We start from the raw sequence: 18,695 nt of genomic DNA on the forward strand, positions 1-18,695 counted from the left end.
CCAAATCCCTTAGACCTATACCTTTAAATGGGAAAAATTAATAACCCAAACCCCAAGGCATAGAAAAAAAAGATCATTCAATTAAACTATATAAAAATAAAATACTGCTGGGCGATGGTGGTGCACGCCTTTAATCCCAGTTCTTGAGAGACAGAGCCAGGCGGATCTTTGTTTGAGTTTGAGGCCAGCCTGGTCTACAAAGCAAGTTTCAGGATAGGCTCCAAAGCTACACAGAGAAACCCTGTCTTGGAAAAACAAATGAACAAACAAAAATACTTAAGCTTGGAAAAATCCAGAGACCCACAAACAATCACAAGTAATATTAAAAGATAAACAATACAAGGAGCTAGAGGTGTAGCTCTAAGGTGACTAGCACACACAAAGGCCTAGGCTCTGTACAGCACCGAAAATAAAGAAAATGAATGAGTGCAAGCAAGCAAATTGGGAGTGGTGGCAGTGTATGCTGTAATCTCAGGACTCAGGAGACTGAGGAAGGAAGATAGAAATGTTGAGGCCATTTTGAGATACAGAGGGAAACCATGAATCAAACAACAAAAAAACCAAACAAGTAGTAAATAAATACAAAAGAAGAAAACATAGCACCAGTGATTAACACCTAATAATAATAGCAGCACTCAAGGAAGCTGAGACAGGAGGATCACAAATTCAAGGCAAGCTCAGACAATTCAGTAACAAAAGGTCTGGGGACATAGCTCAGTGGCTGAAATATATCCTGAGCCCTTACCCACTACTGAGTTGGGATGTTTTGTTTTCTTGCTATAAAAGCTCTTCACATGTTCTAGATAGGAATCCCTTACCAGATGCATGATCTGTAGATATGTTCTCCCATTCTGTGGGATTTCTTTTCATCGATAGTGTCCATTGATCTGAAAGTTTCTAATCTTGATGAAGTCAAACTTATTTTGAAATATTTTTTGATTTATAAGAGTTCAAAGATAACACTTGTATACCCTCTGCCTAGCTTCCCCTAATACTTAGAGAACTTAAGTTAACTAAACAAGACGTTAGGATTCCACCAATTTTCTCGTACCAGTCTGTCTCTTTGTAAAATTTATTTTTAGTTTTAAAGTGTATGTTCATGCATGTATACATGTGAGTGCAGTTGCGAGTGGAGGCCAGAGTGTCAGATTTCCCTGCAGCTAGAGTTAAAGGTGGTTGTGAGCCACCCAACATGGATGCTAGGGAACTGAACTCAGGTTCTCTGGAAAAGCAGAAGCGTACTGAGCTATTTGCAATATGTCTTGTTTCAAGGATATCAAAGCCTTCTCTTGCCTATGAAAGTCCCCCCCCGCAGGGTTTCTCTTTATAGTCCTAGAACTCACTTTGTAGACTAGGCTGGTTTCGAACTCAGCAATCTGTCTGCTTCTGCCTCTTGAGTGCTGAGATTAAAGATGTGCACCAGCACTGCCCGGTCTCTGAAAGGTTCAAAATATGTATATATGTATGTATGTATGTATGAATGTATGTATGTATGTATGTATTATATCTATATATCTTTGTAGTTTTTTTTTTCTGAGACAGTTTCTCTGTGTGACCTTGGCTGTCCTGGAATTCGCTCTGTAGACCAGGCTGGCCTTGAACTCAGAGATCCGGCCTGCCTCTGCCTCCAGAGTGCTGGGATTAAAGGCGTGCACCACCACTGCCTGGCATCTTTCTTTCTTTTTAAGGATAGTAATGATTTTATGATTTTGTTTGAAGTGATTTCTTTTTGTTTTTTTTTTTTAAAGATTTATTTATTTATTTATTTATTTATTTATTTATTTATTTATTTATTTATTATGTATACAGTGTTCTGTTTGCATGTATCCCTGCCAGAAGAGGGCACCAGATCTCATTATAGATGGTTGTAAGCCACCATGTGGTTGCTGGGAATTGAACTCAAGGCCTCTGGAAGAACAACCAGCATTCTTAACCTCTGAGCCATCTCTCCAGCCGTTGAAGTGATTTCTTAATTAGACTTGAGGTTATGGGGTTTTGTTTTGTTGAGAAACAACAAAAGTGAGAAGCCCTTCTGATTATATACTATCAAGTAGCAGCAGCATTACTTCTCAGGCGATGTTTACCTTGATCAATAAGGTGGTATTTATCATTTTTCTTAACCCACAAAAATTCTGGTAGAGTACCTGTGTAGTAGCATACATGAAACCCTCAGTTTGGTTACTATGTAAAAACCAGGCATGGTAGTTCATGTCTACAAATTCAGCACTTGGGAGGCAGAGGACCGGAAGTTCAAGATGATTCTTGGCTTCATGGGAATTTGAAGCTGACCTAGGCTAGAGAACCTATCTCAAAAAAAAAAATTCCTATTTTTTCCTTTCTCCATACTCTACTGTTTAATTTAGATGAAAGTCACTAAAACCAGCCCACACTCAAGAGAGGAATTAAGTTGTTTCTGAGTGAGAAGAAATATCTATGTACCTATCTTATTTAGAATCTATCTTATTTGGAATGTTTCTTCATTCCCTCCCTCCCAGAATTCTTTTCTTTTTCTTTTTTGAGACTGGGTCTTACTATGAAGCCCCGACTAACCTGGAATTCACTATGCAGACCAGGCTGTCCTCAAACTCAAGAGATTCACTTGCCTCTGCTTCCTGAGTGCTGGAATTAAAGGCATATGCTATCATGCCTGGCCTTGGAATGTTTCTATAAAGAAGATCTGTGACAGAGCCTTTTGTTAATATAAAACTTTTTTGTGCTTTTGATAATTTCATACATGCATACAATGTATTTTGATCACACCCATCCTCCACTTCTCCCTAACTCCTCTTGATCCACCTAACCCCTCCCAATTTCATGTCCTCTCTCTTTTTTCAATAGCCCACCGATTCCAATTTGTACTGCCTACATACTTATATGTGACCACTAGAGAGTGGTCAACCTATCAGAGGCCACCCTTTGTAGAAAATCAACCCTCTCCCTTCCCAAGAAGCCATCAATTGCCAGTAGTTCTCAGCTAGCCACAACCTACAACACTTTTTTTTTTTTTTTTTGAGACAGGGTTTCTCTGTAGCAACCCAGAACATTTTTTTTTGGGGGGGGGAGGAGAAGGAGGGTCTTTTTAATGATTAAAAATAAGTACAGAAGTTTGAATACATATACCACCTGGATCACATGTAATATGAAATCTGAAACAGGATAAATGAGAAACAACACTTTACTGTATGTTAATATTGGTGAAATAGTACAACCCAGAACATTTTTAACACAGAAGACTTAAAGAAGTTCAATGTTTGATAAAATCACACACACACACACACACACACACACACACACACACACACACACACACGGAGGGGGGAGATTTAGTATAAAAAGTTATGTTTCAAATTAAGAAGGCAATTGACAGCGCCCGATTGGACTAAGAGAGCCTTTGTCCAGTGACTGATGGAGGCAGATGCAGAGATCCACGGGCAGGCGCCAGGCTGAGCTCTGGGGATCCAATCAATGAGAGAGAGGAGGGATTCTGCAGGTGGGGGAACATCGAGATCATGATAGAAAGACACACAGAGATGACCAGCCACACTAGAGGAAGCCCATGAACTGTGGACTGGTGGCTGTGGAGCCCCCATGGGACTGCACTAGGCCCTCTGGACACAGAAGATGGTTGTTGGGCTCGAACTGTTTGGGGGCACCCAGGCAGGAGGATCGGGATCTGTCCCTGGTCTATGGGCAGGCTTCTGGAACCCGTTGCCTAAGGTGTGACACCTTGCACAGCCTTGGTGCAGTGCGAAGGGGCTTGGACCTGCCTAGGCTCAGTGTGCTGGGCTCTGCTGACTCCTCATGGGGGGGCCTTGATTTGGGGGATGTGGGGTAGCTTGGGAGGGAGGGCTGGGGATAGGAGGAGGGAGGAGGTGGGATCTGTGGTTAGTATAGAGTGAGTAGAAAATTTCTTAATAAAGAAAAATGAAAAAAAAGGCAATTGACTAGTCAAAAAATAATAGTATCTATCAATAAATAGTATCTAGGCAATAAATAATAATAGCTATCTGGTCTAGTTATAATCAATGGGTCAAATATAGTCTTTTTATTCACTTTTTAAATTTTCTAAGACAGGGTCTCACGTAGCCCAGGATAGAATTGAACTTTTGATCCCCCTGCCTCAGTCTCCAAAGTGTGAGAATCAGAGGTATGTCCCACCTCTGGAGAGGCTGAAACAGAGCATTATGGGTTTGAGACCACCCTGGATTACACAGTAAGATTCTATCAAAAACAGGAAGCTGGATGTGGTGAGGCATATCTTTTTTTTTCCCCTGAGACAGGGTTTCTCTGTATAGCTTTGCGCCTTTCCTAGAACCTGGAAGTCACTCTGTAGCCCAGGTTGGCCTCGAACTCACAGAGATCCGCCTGGCTCTGCCTCCTAAGTGCTGGTATTAAAGGCGTGTGCCACCACTGCCTGGCTAGGTGAGGCACTTGGGGGGCAGAGGCAGGCCAATCTCTGTTAAGTCTGAGTCCAGTCTGGTCTATATAGAGACCAGGTCAGCTAGAGTGCCAGGACAGCCAGAACTACATAGAGAGATCCTGTCTCAAAAAACAAAAATAAACAAACAACAACAAAATCAAGTCTACCCCAGCAAGACCAAATCTTGAGGACTTAGTGGTTAAGAGAACTTGCTGCCCTTGCAGAGGACCTAGGATTGATTCCCAGTATTATATGGAAGTTCACAACCATCTGTAACTCCAGTTCCAGGGAATCTGATACCCACTTCTAGCCTCTGCAGGTACCAGACACACACATGGTACACAGACATATATACAGGTAAAACACTCCTATACCTTAATTGTTTTTTTTTAAAAAGAGACCAAATCCAGAAGTTTAAAAAAAAAACAAAAACAAAAAACAAAACGGCACAGCAACAAACCCCATGAATCTATATGACTTTGTAAAAGTTAAAAATAGATAACATGAAAAAAAAATGAACTTGGAAGTGTGAGATGTGTGTGTGGCAAAAATGAGACTCTAGTTGATAGATAATTGAAAGAATTTACAGTGAATGCCTATGTGCTTGAAATTTCATAATAAAATATTAGGAAAACAAAGTATCAGCTGGGCATGATCCATGCCTATGGGGTATGTGTGTGTGCACTTGAGGAAATAGCTCAGGTAGTAAAATGCTTGCTGAATAAGCATCCAGGACCTGTGTTTAATGTCTAACACCCATATAACAAGCCAAGTAGCAAAGGAGAGGAAGATAAGATCCCTAGATTTCACTGCCACCTGCTGGGCATAGTGGCAGAGGTTAAAGCCAGCCTGGTCTACATAGTGAGTTCCAAGACAGCCAGGGGGCTATGTAGAGAGGCCTTGTCTCAAACAAAACAAAACAAATCAAAAACAATGTAGGGCCAGAGAGATGGTGGCTTCTTGGGTAAGGCACCTAACACCAAGCCTGATGACTTGAGTTTGATCTCCAGAACTTATATGGTATTTTCTCAATTGACTCCTTCCTGCAAGTTGTCCTCTGGACTGCCACCTGTGTGTCATGGTACACGTGGAAGCATACACACACATACACACACACACACACACACACACACACACACACACACACACACACACACATACACCAAAAACAAGGTAGGTGGTTCCTGAGAACAATGCTCAAGATTGACCTCTGGCTTACACATACACACCTGCACATGACTGGACATGTACACACATAAATACGCACACACTCACCAAAGGCGGGGGAATAGCAAGTGGTAGAACTCTTGCCTAGCATACTCAAGGTTCTGGATTCTCTCCCTAGACTGCAAAAACAAACAAGGCCCAGATGCCTTTTTTTTGTTTTTTTTTTTGTTTTTCAAGACAGGGTTTCTCTGTGTAGCTTTGCGCCTTTCCTAGATCTCACTCTGTAGACCAGGCTGGCCTCGAACTCACAGAGATCCGCCTGGCTCTGCCTCCCGAGTGCTGGGATTAAAGGCATGTGCCACCACTGCCCGGCTCCAGATGCCTTTAAAGGTAAGTTCTACTACGTTTCAAGGTAAGAATAGCTTTTTTTTTTTTTTAAAGATAGGGTCTCACCATCTAACCCTGGGTGGCCTGGAACTTGCTATGTAGACCAGGCTGGCCTTGAAGTCACAGAGACCTGCCTGCCTCTACCTCAGAAGTGCTAAGATTAAAGGCACGCACTACCACACTAGTAACTCTCACACAAGTTTCTCCCAAAACAGCAAAGATTGCCTAATTTATACCATGAGGCTACCTTGTTTCCAATGCCAACACTACACAGATATAAACAACCAAACTAATACAATAGCTAACTAAACTTAGTAGTCTTAAAATAACACTGCTGGTGAGGAAATGGATAACAGTGAGCCTTCATAGACTGTGGTTGGGAAAGTAAACTAGCCCATTTACTATGAATTCTGTATGGAGGCTCCTCAGAAACTAAAAATAGATCTCTCAAATGACCCAGCTTTATCACTGCTGTGTATTTACCTGAAGGACTTTAAGCCAACAAATCAGAGACATTTATACACTAATGTTTATTGCAGATTATTCACAACAGCTAAGTTATGGAACCAACCTAGGTGTCCAACAACAAAGGAACGGGTAAGGAAATTGTGCTTTATACACATAATAACAATTTCTCTAGCCACAAAGAATGAAGTTAGGCCTTTTTCAAGACTTGGGTGCAACTGAATAAAGACATACTAAATGAATTGAGCCAATCTCAGAATAACAGACATAATGTTTTCTCTATGGTCCCTATATTTTATATAGATACATAAAATCATGCACATATTTAACATGAAAGTAGAAGCAAAACTGTCTGAGAGAATAAAACAGACTAACATGAAAAATATACCTGTATTAAAATGACCTTATGCAGGCAGATCTCTGTGAGTTCGAGGCCAGCCTGGGCTACCAAGTGAGCTCCAGGAAAGGCGCAAAGCTACACAGAGAAACCCTGTCTCGAAAAACCAAAAAAAAAAAAAAAATGACCTTATGTGACAGTACTATGAATGATGACTACACATAATAATTTTCTAAAGAATAAAAAAACCTAGCAGGGCTTTTTAATTTAAAAATTTATTATTACTATATGTGTGCATAATGTATGTGTGTAGGCACACGGGCCACAGCATGCATACAGAAGTCAGAGGACAACTTTGGTGAATTTGTTGTCTCCTTCAAGCTTTATATGGGTTCCAGAGAATTGAACTCAGGTCTCCAGGTCTGTGCAGCAAGTGCTTCACTTACTTGCTGCACCATCTTGTTGGCACCCAAATCAAGCAGCTTTAAAAACATACACAAACCCAGCTAGGTATGATAGCACACGCCTTTAATCTCAGCACTTGGGAGGCAGAGGTAGGTGGATCTCTGTGAATTTCAGGACAGCCAGAGTGAGTGAGAGTGAGTGAGTGAGAGAGAGTGAGTGAGTGAGTGAGTGAGAGAGCGAGCGAGAGTGAGTGAGTGAGAGAGAGAGAGAGAGAGAGAGACAGACAGACAGACAGAGACTGACTTTGTCTCAAAAACAAAACAAAAAACACAAAATCAAAAACATAGAGGAAGGTGGGGGGTGGGGCTGGGTATGACATGGCTGTTGCACTTTTGAACTCACAGCAGCTGTGATCACCTAAACAGGATTTCCTTATGATGGGGCCCATCACACTCTGTCACAGACAGAAGTGTGAGAGACTCATGGGTCCCCATACCCCCATGATGGTTTATAGGCAGTTAACAACTCTGATGAAAAGTACTGGGGATGGGGCACAAGATGGATCAGTGGGTAAAGGCACTTACTGCCAAGGAAAGAACTGAGTCTCACAAGTTGTCCTCTGACCTACACACACACACACAGACACACACACACACACACACACACACACACACACACACACACACACACGCCTTTCCTCAAAATAAATAAATATACTATTTTTTCAATATATGTGAAAATAGAAGAGGATAGTTGGGAAAAGGCAGGGGACTCATAGGAATAGAAGGGGACAACAAGGAGTGAATATGACTGAAATATATTATGGAGACATATTAGCTCAATGCACTGCATGATTCTGCTTAGTTGGTTTTCTTGAGACAGATCTCACTACACAGCCCAAACTAGTCTCAAACTTAGGAGCCTCCTGCCTCAGTTTCCAGAGAGTGGGATAACAAGAGTCCTGACTTATTAAAAGCTACATTTTAAAAATTCCAATGTGTGCATCTATATATCACACTTTATTAGAGAAAATTTGACTGGGCACAGTGACACATGCCTTTAATCCCAACACTTGGGAAACATAGGCAAGTAGGTCTTTATGTATTCCAGGCCAGCCAAGGGCTACAATAGTGAGACCCTGTGTCAAAACAACAACAACAACAAAAAAACAGAAAACAAACAAACAAAAAAAAAAAAACAAATGAAGCTGGGCGGTGGTGGCTTGAAGTCTAGCACTCAGGAGGCAGAGGCCGGTGGATCTCTGTGAGTTCAAGGCCAGCCTGGTCTACAGAGCTAGTTCTAGGACAGTCAGGACTGTTACACAGAGAAACCCTGTCTCAAAGACAAAACAAAACAAACAAAACAACCCCCACCCAAATAAAACAAGAGAGACATTTTGAACATATTCCTTTAAGACTAGGGATAGAGATCTGCTGCATCCGACACCTACTACTCTCATTTCTCTTCCCTCCTCTTCTTCTCCACTTCTATCCCTCCACTTGTGCATACATTCTACCTGAGTTAGACCCACAGTCAGCCCTCAATATTTTGGGTTTTTTTTTTTTTTGGTGCTGTTTTATAGAAGGCAGTGTCTCCAGCAGGCTTGGAACTCACTAAGTAGTAACTTGAATTCCTAATCATCCTGTGTCCATCTCCTGAGGGCTAGTTTTACCTGCTGTATGCTACCACACCCAAGGTGACCCCAAATAAACACACACACCCACACACACACCTTGGTTTTTTTTTTTTTTTTTTTTTTTGTGTGTGTGTGTGTGTGTTTTGAAATAGAGTTTCTCTGTATAGCCCTGGCTGTCTTGGCACGTGCTTTGTAAACCAGGCTGGCCTCAAACTCAGAGATCTGCCTGCCTCTACCTCCCAAATTCTGGGATTAAACACGTTCACCATTACCACTGGGCTGAATATTCTTAATTTATAAAAAAAAAATTTGATGGGTCAAAATTAGTGTGTGGTTTAAATTGCATCTCTTTATCATGCCATGAGTATTGAATCTTAATCTTCTGGTCATTAACTGTGCTTTTTTTCTTTTTCCCAGTTGATTCTTCTTATTTGTAAAAGTCCTTTGCATATCGAATAAATAAGTCCTTTGCTGACATATAGGTTGTAAATAAATAAAAAAAAATCCCGTATGTGAGCCAGGCGTGGTGACGCACACCTTTAATCCCAAACTATATATATATTTGGAATGTTGGGGATGGAACCCAGGGCCTCACATATGCTAAGCACATGCTCTTTGATTAGTTTTTTTAATGAAATAAAATGTCACAAATGGTTAAATCAACTTTAAAAAATAAGAGCAAAGAGGGAGCTATTAAGAAACCGTATAGCCGGGCGGTGGTGGCGCACGCCTTTAATCCCAGCACTCGGGAGGCAGAGCCAGGCGGATCTCTGTGAGTTCCAGGCCAGCCTGGGCTACCAAGTGAGCTCCAGGAAAGGCGCAAAACTACACAGAGAAACCCTGTCTCGAAAAACAAAAAAAAAAAAAAAAAAAAAAAAAAAACCGTATAAACCCATAGTAATGAAAACAGTAAGGTAATGGTATAAGAATAAGCAAAGAGATAAATGGAACAACTTACATCACTCAAGATGGAGAGAACTTGAGCAAAAATGAACTATTTAGGAGGTGGTACTCAGCAAATTGCCCACTACATGAATGAAAACAAAACTAAAATCTATCTTATACTTTATTCAAAACTGGATTCTAAATGAACTAAAGATGTGAATGCAAAAGGTAAGACTATATGGTGAAATTCTTTGTGATGTGAGATAGGAAAAGAAAGGATTCTGAAAACACAGATATGGCAAGATCTGGATGGGGAGGCACATGTCTCTAATCTCAGCACTTGGGAGGTGGCTTTCTGTGAGTTTGAGGCCAGCTGGGTCTATGTAACAAGTTCTAGGACAGTGAGAGCTTCATAGTAAGACCCTGTTTCAAAAGGGGGGGCAACAAAGTAAGGATTTGTTAGGAACAGGTAGTCAGGAGGTTGAGGTAGGAAGATTACCACAAGTCTCAGGTCAGTCTGAGCTATACGGTGGGTTCCAGGCCAGCATGGATTATAGTGTGAGATCCTGTCTCAACAACAACAAACAGAACAGGGCTGGAGAGATGGCTCAGAGGTTAAGAACACTGGCTGTTCTTCCAGAGGTCCTGAGTTCAATTCCCAGCAACCACATGGTGGCTCACAACCATCTATAATGAAATCTGGTGCCTTCTTCTGGCCTGCAGGCGTACATGCAAGGCAGAATATTGTATTCATAATAGATAAATAAATCTTTAAAATTGGTAAAACAACAAAAAGAACAGTAACTATTCTTGGCAGGCACACAGTATTAAGTAAAATTTAACACACACATCTCATGGTGCAGCAATTAGAGACAAAGTATTAATATATAAATGGCAATAGAGACAGCTAAAATACACAGTGCTGAGTATTATGGAAATTCAGGAAACAAAAGACTGTAGCACTATGCTGTTTATGAGAACTGAAAACTGACACTTGAGACATTTTAGAAGGATACATATTAAGCACAACAGAGCTGCTGCCTACAGAGGTGGGAATTGGGAATAAACTGATGACCGATCTATGATAAAACCTATTTAGAACTGGAAAGTGTGATTAACTCAAACCTCTGCATTTTGGATTCTCTAAAAACCAGAAGAAAACCAGTGGTTTCCACTTGGCAACAAAGTCCAAGGAGAGTATAGCTACCTGAAGCTCAGTCACACAGCACTTATAGTGATTATGGTCTACAAATTCATCTTCCCCTAAGGGAGTACTGTATTGAAATTAACATTTCACACATGCTAAGTAAGCGTTCTACCATTGAGTATATTTCTAGCCACCAAATGCCTTGCAAAAGACAGTTTTTTTTTGTTTTTTGTTTTTCGAGACAGGGTTTTTCTGTATAGCTTTGCGCCTTTCCTGGAACTCGCTTTGGAGACCAGGCTGGCCTCGAACTCACAGAGATCCGCCTGCCTCTGCCTCCCGAGTGCTGGGATTAAAGGCGTGCCACCGCCGCCGCCGCCGCCGCCGCCACCACCACCACCACCACCACCACCACCACCACCACCACCGCCCGGCGCAAAAGACAGTTTTAAAAGTAGGTCAATGCCAGGCATGGTGGCACATGCTAGTCCCAATACCTGGGAGGCTTAGGGGTGGTGGTGGTGTTTGCAGGCAGATATAAACTACATGGTGAAACCCCATCTCAAAAATAAATAAATATGGCCTGGAGAGATGGCTCAGCAGTTAAGAGCACTTGATTGCTCTTCTACAGAATCCAGGTTTGATTTCCAGCACCTACATGATGGCTCACTCACAACTGTCTGTAACTCCAGTTCCAGGGGATCCAATGCCCTCTCCAGAATCACCAGGGAACACATGTGGTGCAAAGACACACGCAAGTAAAACATTCATACACATAAAATACAAATTTCATACACACAAAAAACAAACAAATAGATAAAATAGCATTTATAAGCTGGATCTGGTGGTATAGGCCTGTAAACCTAGATACTCAAAGAGACTGAGGCAGGACAGTTGCAAGGTCATGCCTGCAAATCTGGTCTGAGCTACAGATTGAGTACAAATCCAAGCTGGGCAATTTAGAGTCTATCTCAGAATAAAATGTAAAGGGCTAAGTATATAAAATAGATCAGTGGTACAGCACTTGCTGAATTGTGCAACCTAGGTTCAATTCCCTGTACCCCACTCCACAAAAAGACATTTCAAAACCACTTTCAATGTTTCATAAATTTATTATTTTTTTCAAGTCAGGGTCTCATATAGCAAAAGTTGGTTTTGAACTCCTGATCCTCCTGCCTCCACCTCCTAAGTGTTAGGATTACAGGTACACACTACCATGTCCAGCAAATTTATTAAGAACAGATTTTCTTTTTTTTTTCTTTTTTGGTTTTTCGAGACAGGGTTTCTCTGTGTAGTTTTGGTGCCTGTCCTAGATCTTGCTCTGTAGATCATTCTAGCCTCGAACTCACAGAGATCCTCCTGCCTCTGCCTCCCGAGTGCTAGAATTAAAGGCGTGTGCCACCACCACCCGGCCAAGAACAGGCTTTCTTAATCTTAAATTCGGTTTGCCTTCCTGGGCTCTTTTACAATATGGTGGATAGGTCACTTGCTTCAGAATCACCCGGGGCAGTAATCTACCAGGATGCCAAAGGATCTTATACTTACACCCAAAATCTTTAAATTTTACCAAGTGTTTTAAATGTTTGTTTGGTATCAGAGTTGAAAAGCAAAACAAAACTATATAAGCTCAGTGAGATGTCATATCCCCAGCTATTCAGGAAGATGAACTGGGAGGATCACTTGTACCCAGGATTTTGAGAGCAGCTTAGACAACAGAGAAAGACCCATCTCAAATAAAAAAACGAAGCACTCTGTATGAATTGGATAAGCTGTCATCCCAGCTCTCTTAGGAAGCTAAAGTAACAGGATCACAAGTTGGTCAGTATGGACTATAAAGGGAAACTCTGTCTCAAGACAAAGCAAATTCCACTCTCATAGGCCTGGAAGATGGCTCTTTCAGTAAACTACTGTGGTTTAAGTTTGAGGGCCTGAGCTCAATTCCCTGTCACCCATATAAAAACACCAGGTGTGGCACATGCCTGTAATCCCAGTGCTGAGAAGGTAGAGAAAGGAGGCTCCCTCGGGCTTGCTGGCCAGCCAACATAGCTAAATCTGTGAGCTCTAGGTTCAATGAAAGACTGGCCTCAAAAAATAAAGAGGGGAAGCAATTGAGGTAGATACCTGGCATCACTCTCTGGCCTCCACACCCATACTAACAAGAAACCTACCCTCACATTCAGCCATGGTACTCATCAGGCTGTTTGGCAATCACCTGTAAACTATGTGGTCTTCCTTGTAAGACCATACATAACAAGACATGAGGAGACCTACAATCATTATGTCTCATTCATCTTTGCATTCTCAGAGCATAGATACACATAATGCTGAAAAGAAACCACTCCTTTGCTGTGTTGTTTCTTCTGCCTAGAAGTAAGTGCCTCTCAGCATCTTCCTGGATCAGTGCTTACATGGGGGTATGCCTATAGTGCTTGAGAGACAAGGGAATGGATAACTCACCGTCTTTCATACTCCATGTCCTGATAGGATCTTCGGGAGCTGCTGGGGCCCCGCCTCAGTTGCTGGCTCCGTTTCACTTCCCAGCCACCCCCGCTGCTGCCACCATGATCTGCCAGCCTGGGTGATGCCTCCTGCAGAGACTCTGCAGAGAATGGAAGGAAGAAAGGGGTCAAGGCAGTTGGTGAAGAGAGGGCCACCTTCAGAGACTGTCATTGTCGAAGCTCTCTACTGTCCTATAGCCTAAGGACATTGTTTTCTACTTCCGTGTGCTCCTGTGAATCAGTGCAGGAAGACAGCCCCCATTTGGCTCTCTCCTTCCTTTCCCCACAAGCATGAGGCAAGATTCCACTGCCCTAGAAAACAGTAATGCCCTTATCAAACAAAGAGCATCTTACAGAGATTTGGTGGGACCACTGGCTATGTGATCAAAGCTTTGCATTCTTAGGTCAAGTGCTGAATGATTTGCCTGGATTAGGCATATTAGTAACAGAAATAAAACCACAATAGTTGGATGGGGAAATAGTTATGGGGCATAACACTTGACCAGCATGTTCAGGGCTCTTAGGTCCCCAGCATCACAAAAACAACTAGTAAAACACCAAAAGACAAAAGAGTAACAAAAGACTTCACAACAATGGGAACCCCAAGCTCCTTCCCATGGGTTAAGGTATCATTTCATCCTCTCAACAAGATGCCAGCTATACCCTGAGAAGGCAGTCAGAAGCCTTGAAAGGCTTTTGGAGGGAGGGAGGGGGTGATTGTGTGTAGGGGCTAACTTGACAACAAGACAGCTGCCACCTCCCTGGGCTCCTGGCCAACACAGCTCTGGTCTTCACACAGCAAGTGGCTCAGCCGTGATGTGCAGCCAGGTCCCCAGGTGGATCTCTCCCCAAGGATCATAGGCTAAGCTTTCCAGAGGCAAAAGGGGCCTCTTTCTGAAGTGGTTCCAAGACATCTTGTTCTACTGAGTTGAAGGGATCAGTCACTTCATCCAACTTCTGGAGCTGTCATGAGAACTACAAGTTCTGAGAGTGATGCGACCCAACCAGGGATCAGAAACAATCCCTGAATCTTCAGCTACCATCCATATACAGGAATCAAGTAAATAAAGCAAGGTAGTTACAGTACCTGCACAATACTAGGTTGTCACCACATCTTTCCACCAAGTACACATGTGCCTATTTTCTCTTCCACCTCAAACCACGGGGTACCAGTTAACTGCTCCCAGATGGGGAAAAGAATCAACCAGGAACCCTAGTGGCTGAGAACCTGATGCAAACCCCTCAATGGCAAAAGGGTGAGTCAAACATTGTCATACACACACAGCACAGATAAGAATCAAAGTTTCAGGCGAGCCCCCAAATAACCAAGAGCCAAGATCACAGAAGGAAACCCACAAGAGACATAATCAAATGATTCCCATTTTAATACTTGAACGTCAGTGTCAGATACAACTCCCAAAAGAAGAAAAGTCACATATATAGTCTGTCCACTACACCCTCCCCAGCATTCCTTAAATAGGTTGGGGTCGGCCAGTAACAGCTTCCTGACAGCTAAGGACCGAGGTCACATATATACCCCAAGGATTAAAACCACAGTCACTTTCTTCGCGCTCGCCACCCCCATCCCCGCCACATAAATGAATAGAGGCCGCAGCCAGAGTATTTCCGTGTGGGTAATTAACACAGGGCAGCCAGCACACCCCGATCTAAGAATACCCCCTCAAAGTCGCAGGCACGCACGTTCCAAAAGATAAAAGTTCGTTGGAGCAAACACAGTTAAGTCACAGTACCCCACTCCCATCTGTCCGCCCCTTCCCCCACCCTCGTGTACCCATCCCGTGTCCCAAACGCGCACGCGCTTTTGCTTTCATAAGAAAAAGCCGGGGCGGGGTGGGGGGGGGACACCCCCTCTCAGGTGCATCCCTTGGCTCTGTGAAAACCCCGAGTGTGCAGTCTGTCCCCGCGCCTCTTCTATGCGAACCGCACCCCCACTACCGTGCGCACGTCCCGCTCCCTTACCTCGGCCCCTACCACCCTCAACGGCTCTCACCTTCTCGGCCCGGGCTGTCAAGGGAGGGCTCCCAGGCATCACCTCCACCAGCCGCCACCTCCTCCAGAACTGCTAGTTCAACGGGAGCCGACGCCTGCAACAACCAAGTCCAAGGCTAAGAGCAAAAGAGAGGAAAGGGGGAGGGGAGACGCGCCCGACGCGCTGCCCTCCCAAGGAAACTCAGTGCCGCCTCCTCCTAGCCGGCCACAGTCACCAACACAAAATGGCGACGAGGAGAAGGGAGCCGGCGCTCCGACCACCATCCACCTACTAAGGGAGCGCGCTCTGGCCGGCCTTGACGATTGGTTGCTGTCCGCCACCGGCTGGCCCTGGCTTTCTCTGATTGGCAAGCATATGCTACCACCCCATTCCCCGTGAGAACGCCCCGGGAGTCCAGAAAAAGAGTAGCTATTGGCTACCCCTATGAGGCCCGCTTTTTAGAGCTTGCTTTCCTTTGAAGTTGAAAGACAAGCAGAAGCTCCACCTCTTTCCTCACAAGGCCGTCTAGATGTCACCGCTTTCTTCTTACGAAGAAAATAAACAGACGTCTCAAGACCAAATTTCTCCTAGCCTGACAGAAAGGATAAAGTTAATTTGGTGGCGATACGAGGTGGGGAGTAAAACAGAGTCCACACCTCGCTATGCTCGAAAACAAACTTAGACCAAGGATCTATTTAGCGAGGTGAGGGCGGAGCGACAAAAATCGCGCTGGGCTCAACCGCAGCTGCGCACATCGCATTTCCGTGTCCTATCCCCCGCCCCCGCCCCCCCCCCCCGCCCCAGCAGCACAAGCTGTCATGGCGGCCCGGCTGTTAAGTTTGTATGCTCGCCGCCTTTCCGCAGCAGCGGTGATACGAGGGCTTCCAGCTGCCCGCGTTCGCTGGGAATCCTCCAGGGCTGTAATCTCCCCATCTGCTGTGGAGAGAAAGCGGCAACGAGAACCGACCATGCGCTGGCAGGAGGACCCAGAACCCGAGGACGAAAACCTCTACGCGAAGGTGAGAGGGAGGGGGAAAACGGGATGCCGCAGGGGCCAATCTGGGACCTGCAGACCGGTGTCAGAAGAGAATGTTCTCCAGCTTGAGGCTTGCGCCGTGGACAAGATCTTCAAAGATTAGGAATTTTGGCTTGTTTTCCTCTTTTTTTTTTTTTTTTTTTTTTTTTTTTTTTGATATCTTCACTCTAGTACTCAAAGCGGGGATTTGCTTTATTTGTAGACAGAAATCACACTTAAAGTGGGCAGCGCCCAAAGCGCGTTAAAAACATAATCACTGTAATACTAAATTCTGAGATGGCTCGTGCTCGGTGCCAGTCTTTGCTAGTCACTTTGTATCTATTAACTCATCTAAGTTCTGAAACTGTGATTTTGAAGTAGACACTACTACTGTTACCACTTTGCAGATGAGGATACTAAAACAGATAAATTGCTTACTCAAAATCACATTAACTTAAGTAGGTAGTGGAACTCATATTTGAATTTAGGACTAACTGGATTCCTGTGCTTTTTGAATAATTGAGACTCTGGAGTCAGACACCCTGGGTTGGAAATTATTCACTTGATGACCTTGGGCAAGTAGTTTATAGTCTCTTGGTTCCTTAGTTGCTTTGTAAAGTGGGAAAAGTAATAGGACAGCTAAAAAATAGACCTGCTTCATATGATTAAATGAGTCAGAATGGTCACAACAGCTCCTGCCACTTCAGAAGTATTCAGAATTAGAAGATGTTTATTATTGCCATTCCCACCTTACTGGGATATGTGAGGTTTGTATATTTGAAAAGGCCTAGCATATAAGTACTTCATCAACACTAACCTCTGGTTGAGGGTCTTAAATATATAGGGTGTTATAGGATAAGTGGTCCCATAGGAAATTACCAATATTCAGCCATTTTTAAACTTTATTTTCAGAGCTGAGGACCAAACCCAGGGCCTTGCACTTGCTAGGCAAGTGCTCTACCACTGAGCTAAATCCCCAACCCCATTTTTTTTTTTTTTTGTTTTTTTGAGACAGGGTTTCTCTGCGTAGCTTTGCGCCTTTCCTGGAGCTCACTTGGTAGCCCAGGCTGGCCTCGAACTCACAGAGATCCGCCTGGCTCTGCCTCCCGAGTGCTGGGATTAAAGGCGTGCGCCACCACCGCCCGGCTCCCAACCCCATTTTTAAACTTTTATAAATAGCACTTCCCAAGGGTACAACTTAACAGACAGGGTGATTAGGTAATGTTTCCCAAACAAGTAGGTGAGGCCAATTACTCATTTGGAAATAAAGTCAAAAACCTTGGATGAGGGGATGGCGATGGATCCCACTCTGATTAGATTTGGAGGAAGGGCTTTCTAGGTAGTGGGAGCAGCAAATACCAAAGCCCTTTGGTGGAAAGGAACTTCACATACTCTAAAGAATAGGAAAAGGATTTTAGTGAGGAGTAAGAAATTGGTCTGAGGCAGATCAGAGACCAGATCATACAGAGCCAACATATATGTTCATGACACAGCAGGAAGCCCTTATTGACCTCTCGTTTTTCTCAGAACCCAGACTTCCATGGTTTTGACCAGGACCCTGTGGTGGATGTCTGGAATATGCGAGCTGTCTTCTTCTTTGGTTTTTCCATCGCCTTGGTCTTTGGTACCACATTTGTGGCATATCTGCCTGACTACAGGTATAGGGGTATTCCAAGAGAGTAGAGTGGGTAGAGGCAGAGACAAGGGTAAAGGTCGAAGGAGTCTCTGGCCAGAATCCTTGTCCTGCACTGGTGGGGAACGGGTGCTGAGGTGGGGAACTAGTGTCTAGTGAGGCTCTCTCATATCAGACCATACCTGTTGCTGCTTCTAGGATGCAAGAGTGGGCCCGCCGGGAAGCTGAGAGACTTGTGAAATATCGAGAAGCCAATGGCCTCCCCATCATGGAATCCAACTGTTTTGATCCCAGCAAGATCCAGTTACCAGAAGATGACTGATGAATTGCAGAGCGGGGCTTAAGAAGCATTATTTTGTCCATCCCCACCCCCCTACCCCACCCCCACCCCGCCTATTATTATTCTGGTTTCTCAGAGCACCTTATTAAAGGGATTGAAAGAATGACTGGTTATTGTTTTTGTTATGGAAGAGGATATATGAGAGAGTGTGTGACAAGCCTTACAAAGGCAATTGCTGCCTTTCTTGGTTGTCTAGAGCTGTGCAAGGTTTGGTGACTCTATTTCATGGCCCTGTGGGTTGCACAGTAAGGATGTTTGGCTCCTCTTGGATCCCAGGTGGTTGTTAGGTAGTAGCTAGGGCTAGAGTCATCTGAATCACATCTGGTCTATACAGCCAAGGTTTCTAAAAAAACAACACATCTGGCACTTCAGT

At 43.8% G+C, this 18,695-nt stretch overlaps 2 protein-coding genes across 10 annotated transcripts in view; one reads left to right on the forward strand and one right to left on the reverse strand.

Annotated features, from left to right (window-relative positions):
- Positions 1 to 16,029, reverse strand: part of Rbm10 (RNA binding motif protein 10) — a 35,408-nt gene extending 19,379 nt beyond the window's left edge. For 2 of the 9 annotated variants that reach the window (XM_028884781.2, XM_028884770.2), the window contains exons 1-2: positions 15,356 to 16,008; positions 13,304 to 13,445 (exon numbers count right to left, since the gene is read on the reverse strand). In XM_028884781.2, coding sequence (XP_028740614.1) covers positions 13,304 to 13,320 — 17 coding nt within the window. In that variant the 5' untranslated portion in view covers positions 13,321 to 13,445; positions 15,356 to 16,008. Of the gene's footprint in view, positions 1 to 13,303; positions 13,446 to 15,309 lie in introns of those variants that run through there. The other 7 variants (XM_037199384.1, XM_037199382.1, XM_037199386.1 and 4 more) reach the window with 6 other exon arrangements.
- Positions 16,030 to 16,113: 84 nt separating this feature from the next.
- Positions 16,114 to 18,425, forward strand: Ndufb11 (NADH:ubiquinone oxidoreductase subunit B11). The gene is made up of 3 exons (XM_028884803.2): positions 16,114 to 16,353; positions 17,877 to 18,007; positions 18,181 to 18,425. Exons 1-3 carry the CDS (start codon positions 16,153 to 16,155, stop codon positions 18,302 to 18,304), a joined length of 456 nt encoding a protein of 151 aa, XP_028740636.1. The 5' UTR covers positions 16,114 to 16,152; the 3' UTR covers positions 18,305 to 18,425.
- The last annotated feature ends 270 nt before the right edge of the window (positions 18,426 to 18,695 follow it).

Source organism: Peromyscus leucopus, chromosome X (genome assembly GCF_004664715.2).
Source record: "Peromyscus leucopus breed LL Stock chromosome X, UCI_PerLeu_2.1, whole genome shotgun sequence".
Classification (NCBI taxonomy): domain Eukaryota; kingdom Metazoa; phylum Chordata; class Mammalia; order Rodentia; family Cricetidae; genus Peromyscus; species Peromyscus leucopus.

Excerpts from the sequence above, each read along its gene's own strand:
- Ndufb11 (XM_028884803.2), top strand. The coding sequence starts at position 16,153 with ATGGCGGCCCGGCTGTTAAGTTTGTATGCTCGCCGCCTTTCCGCAGCA. Across the intron at positions 16,354-17,876 it reads ACGAAAACCTCTACGCGAAG|AACCCAGACTTCCATGGTTT; the intron begins GTGAGAGGGAGG and ends CGTTTTTCTCAG. Across the intron at positions 18,008-18,180 it reads GCATATCTGCCTGACTACAG|GATGCAAGAGTGGGCCCGCC; the intron begins GTATAGGGGTAT and ends TGCTGCTTCTAG.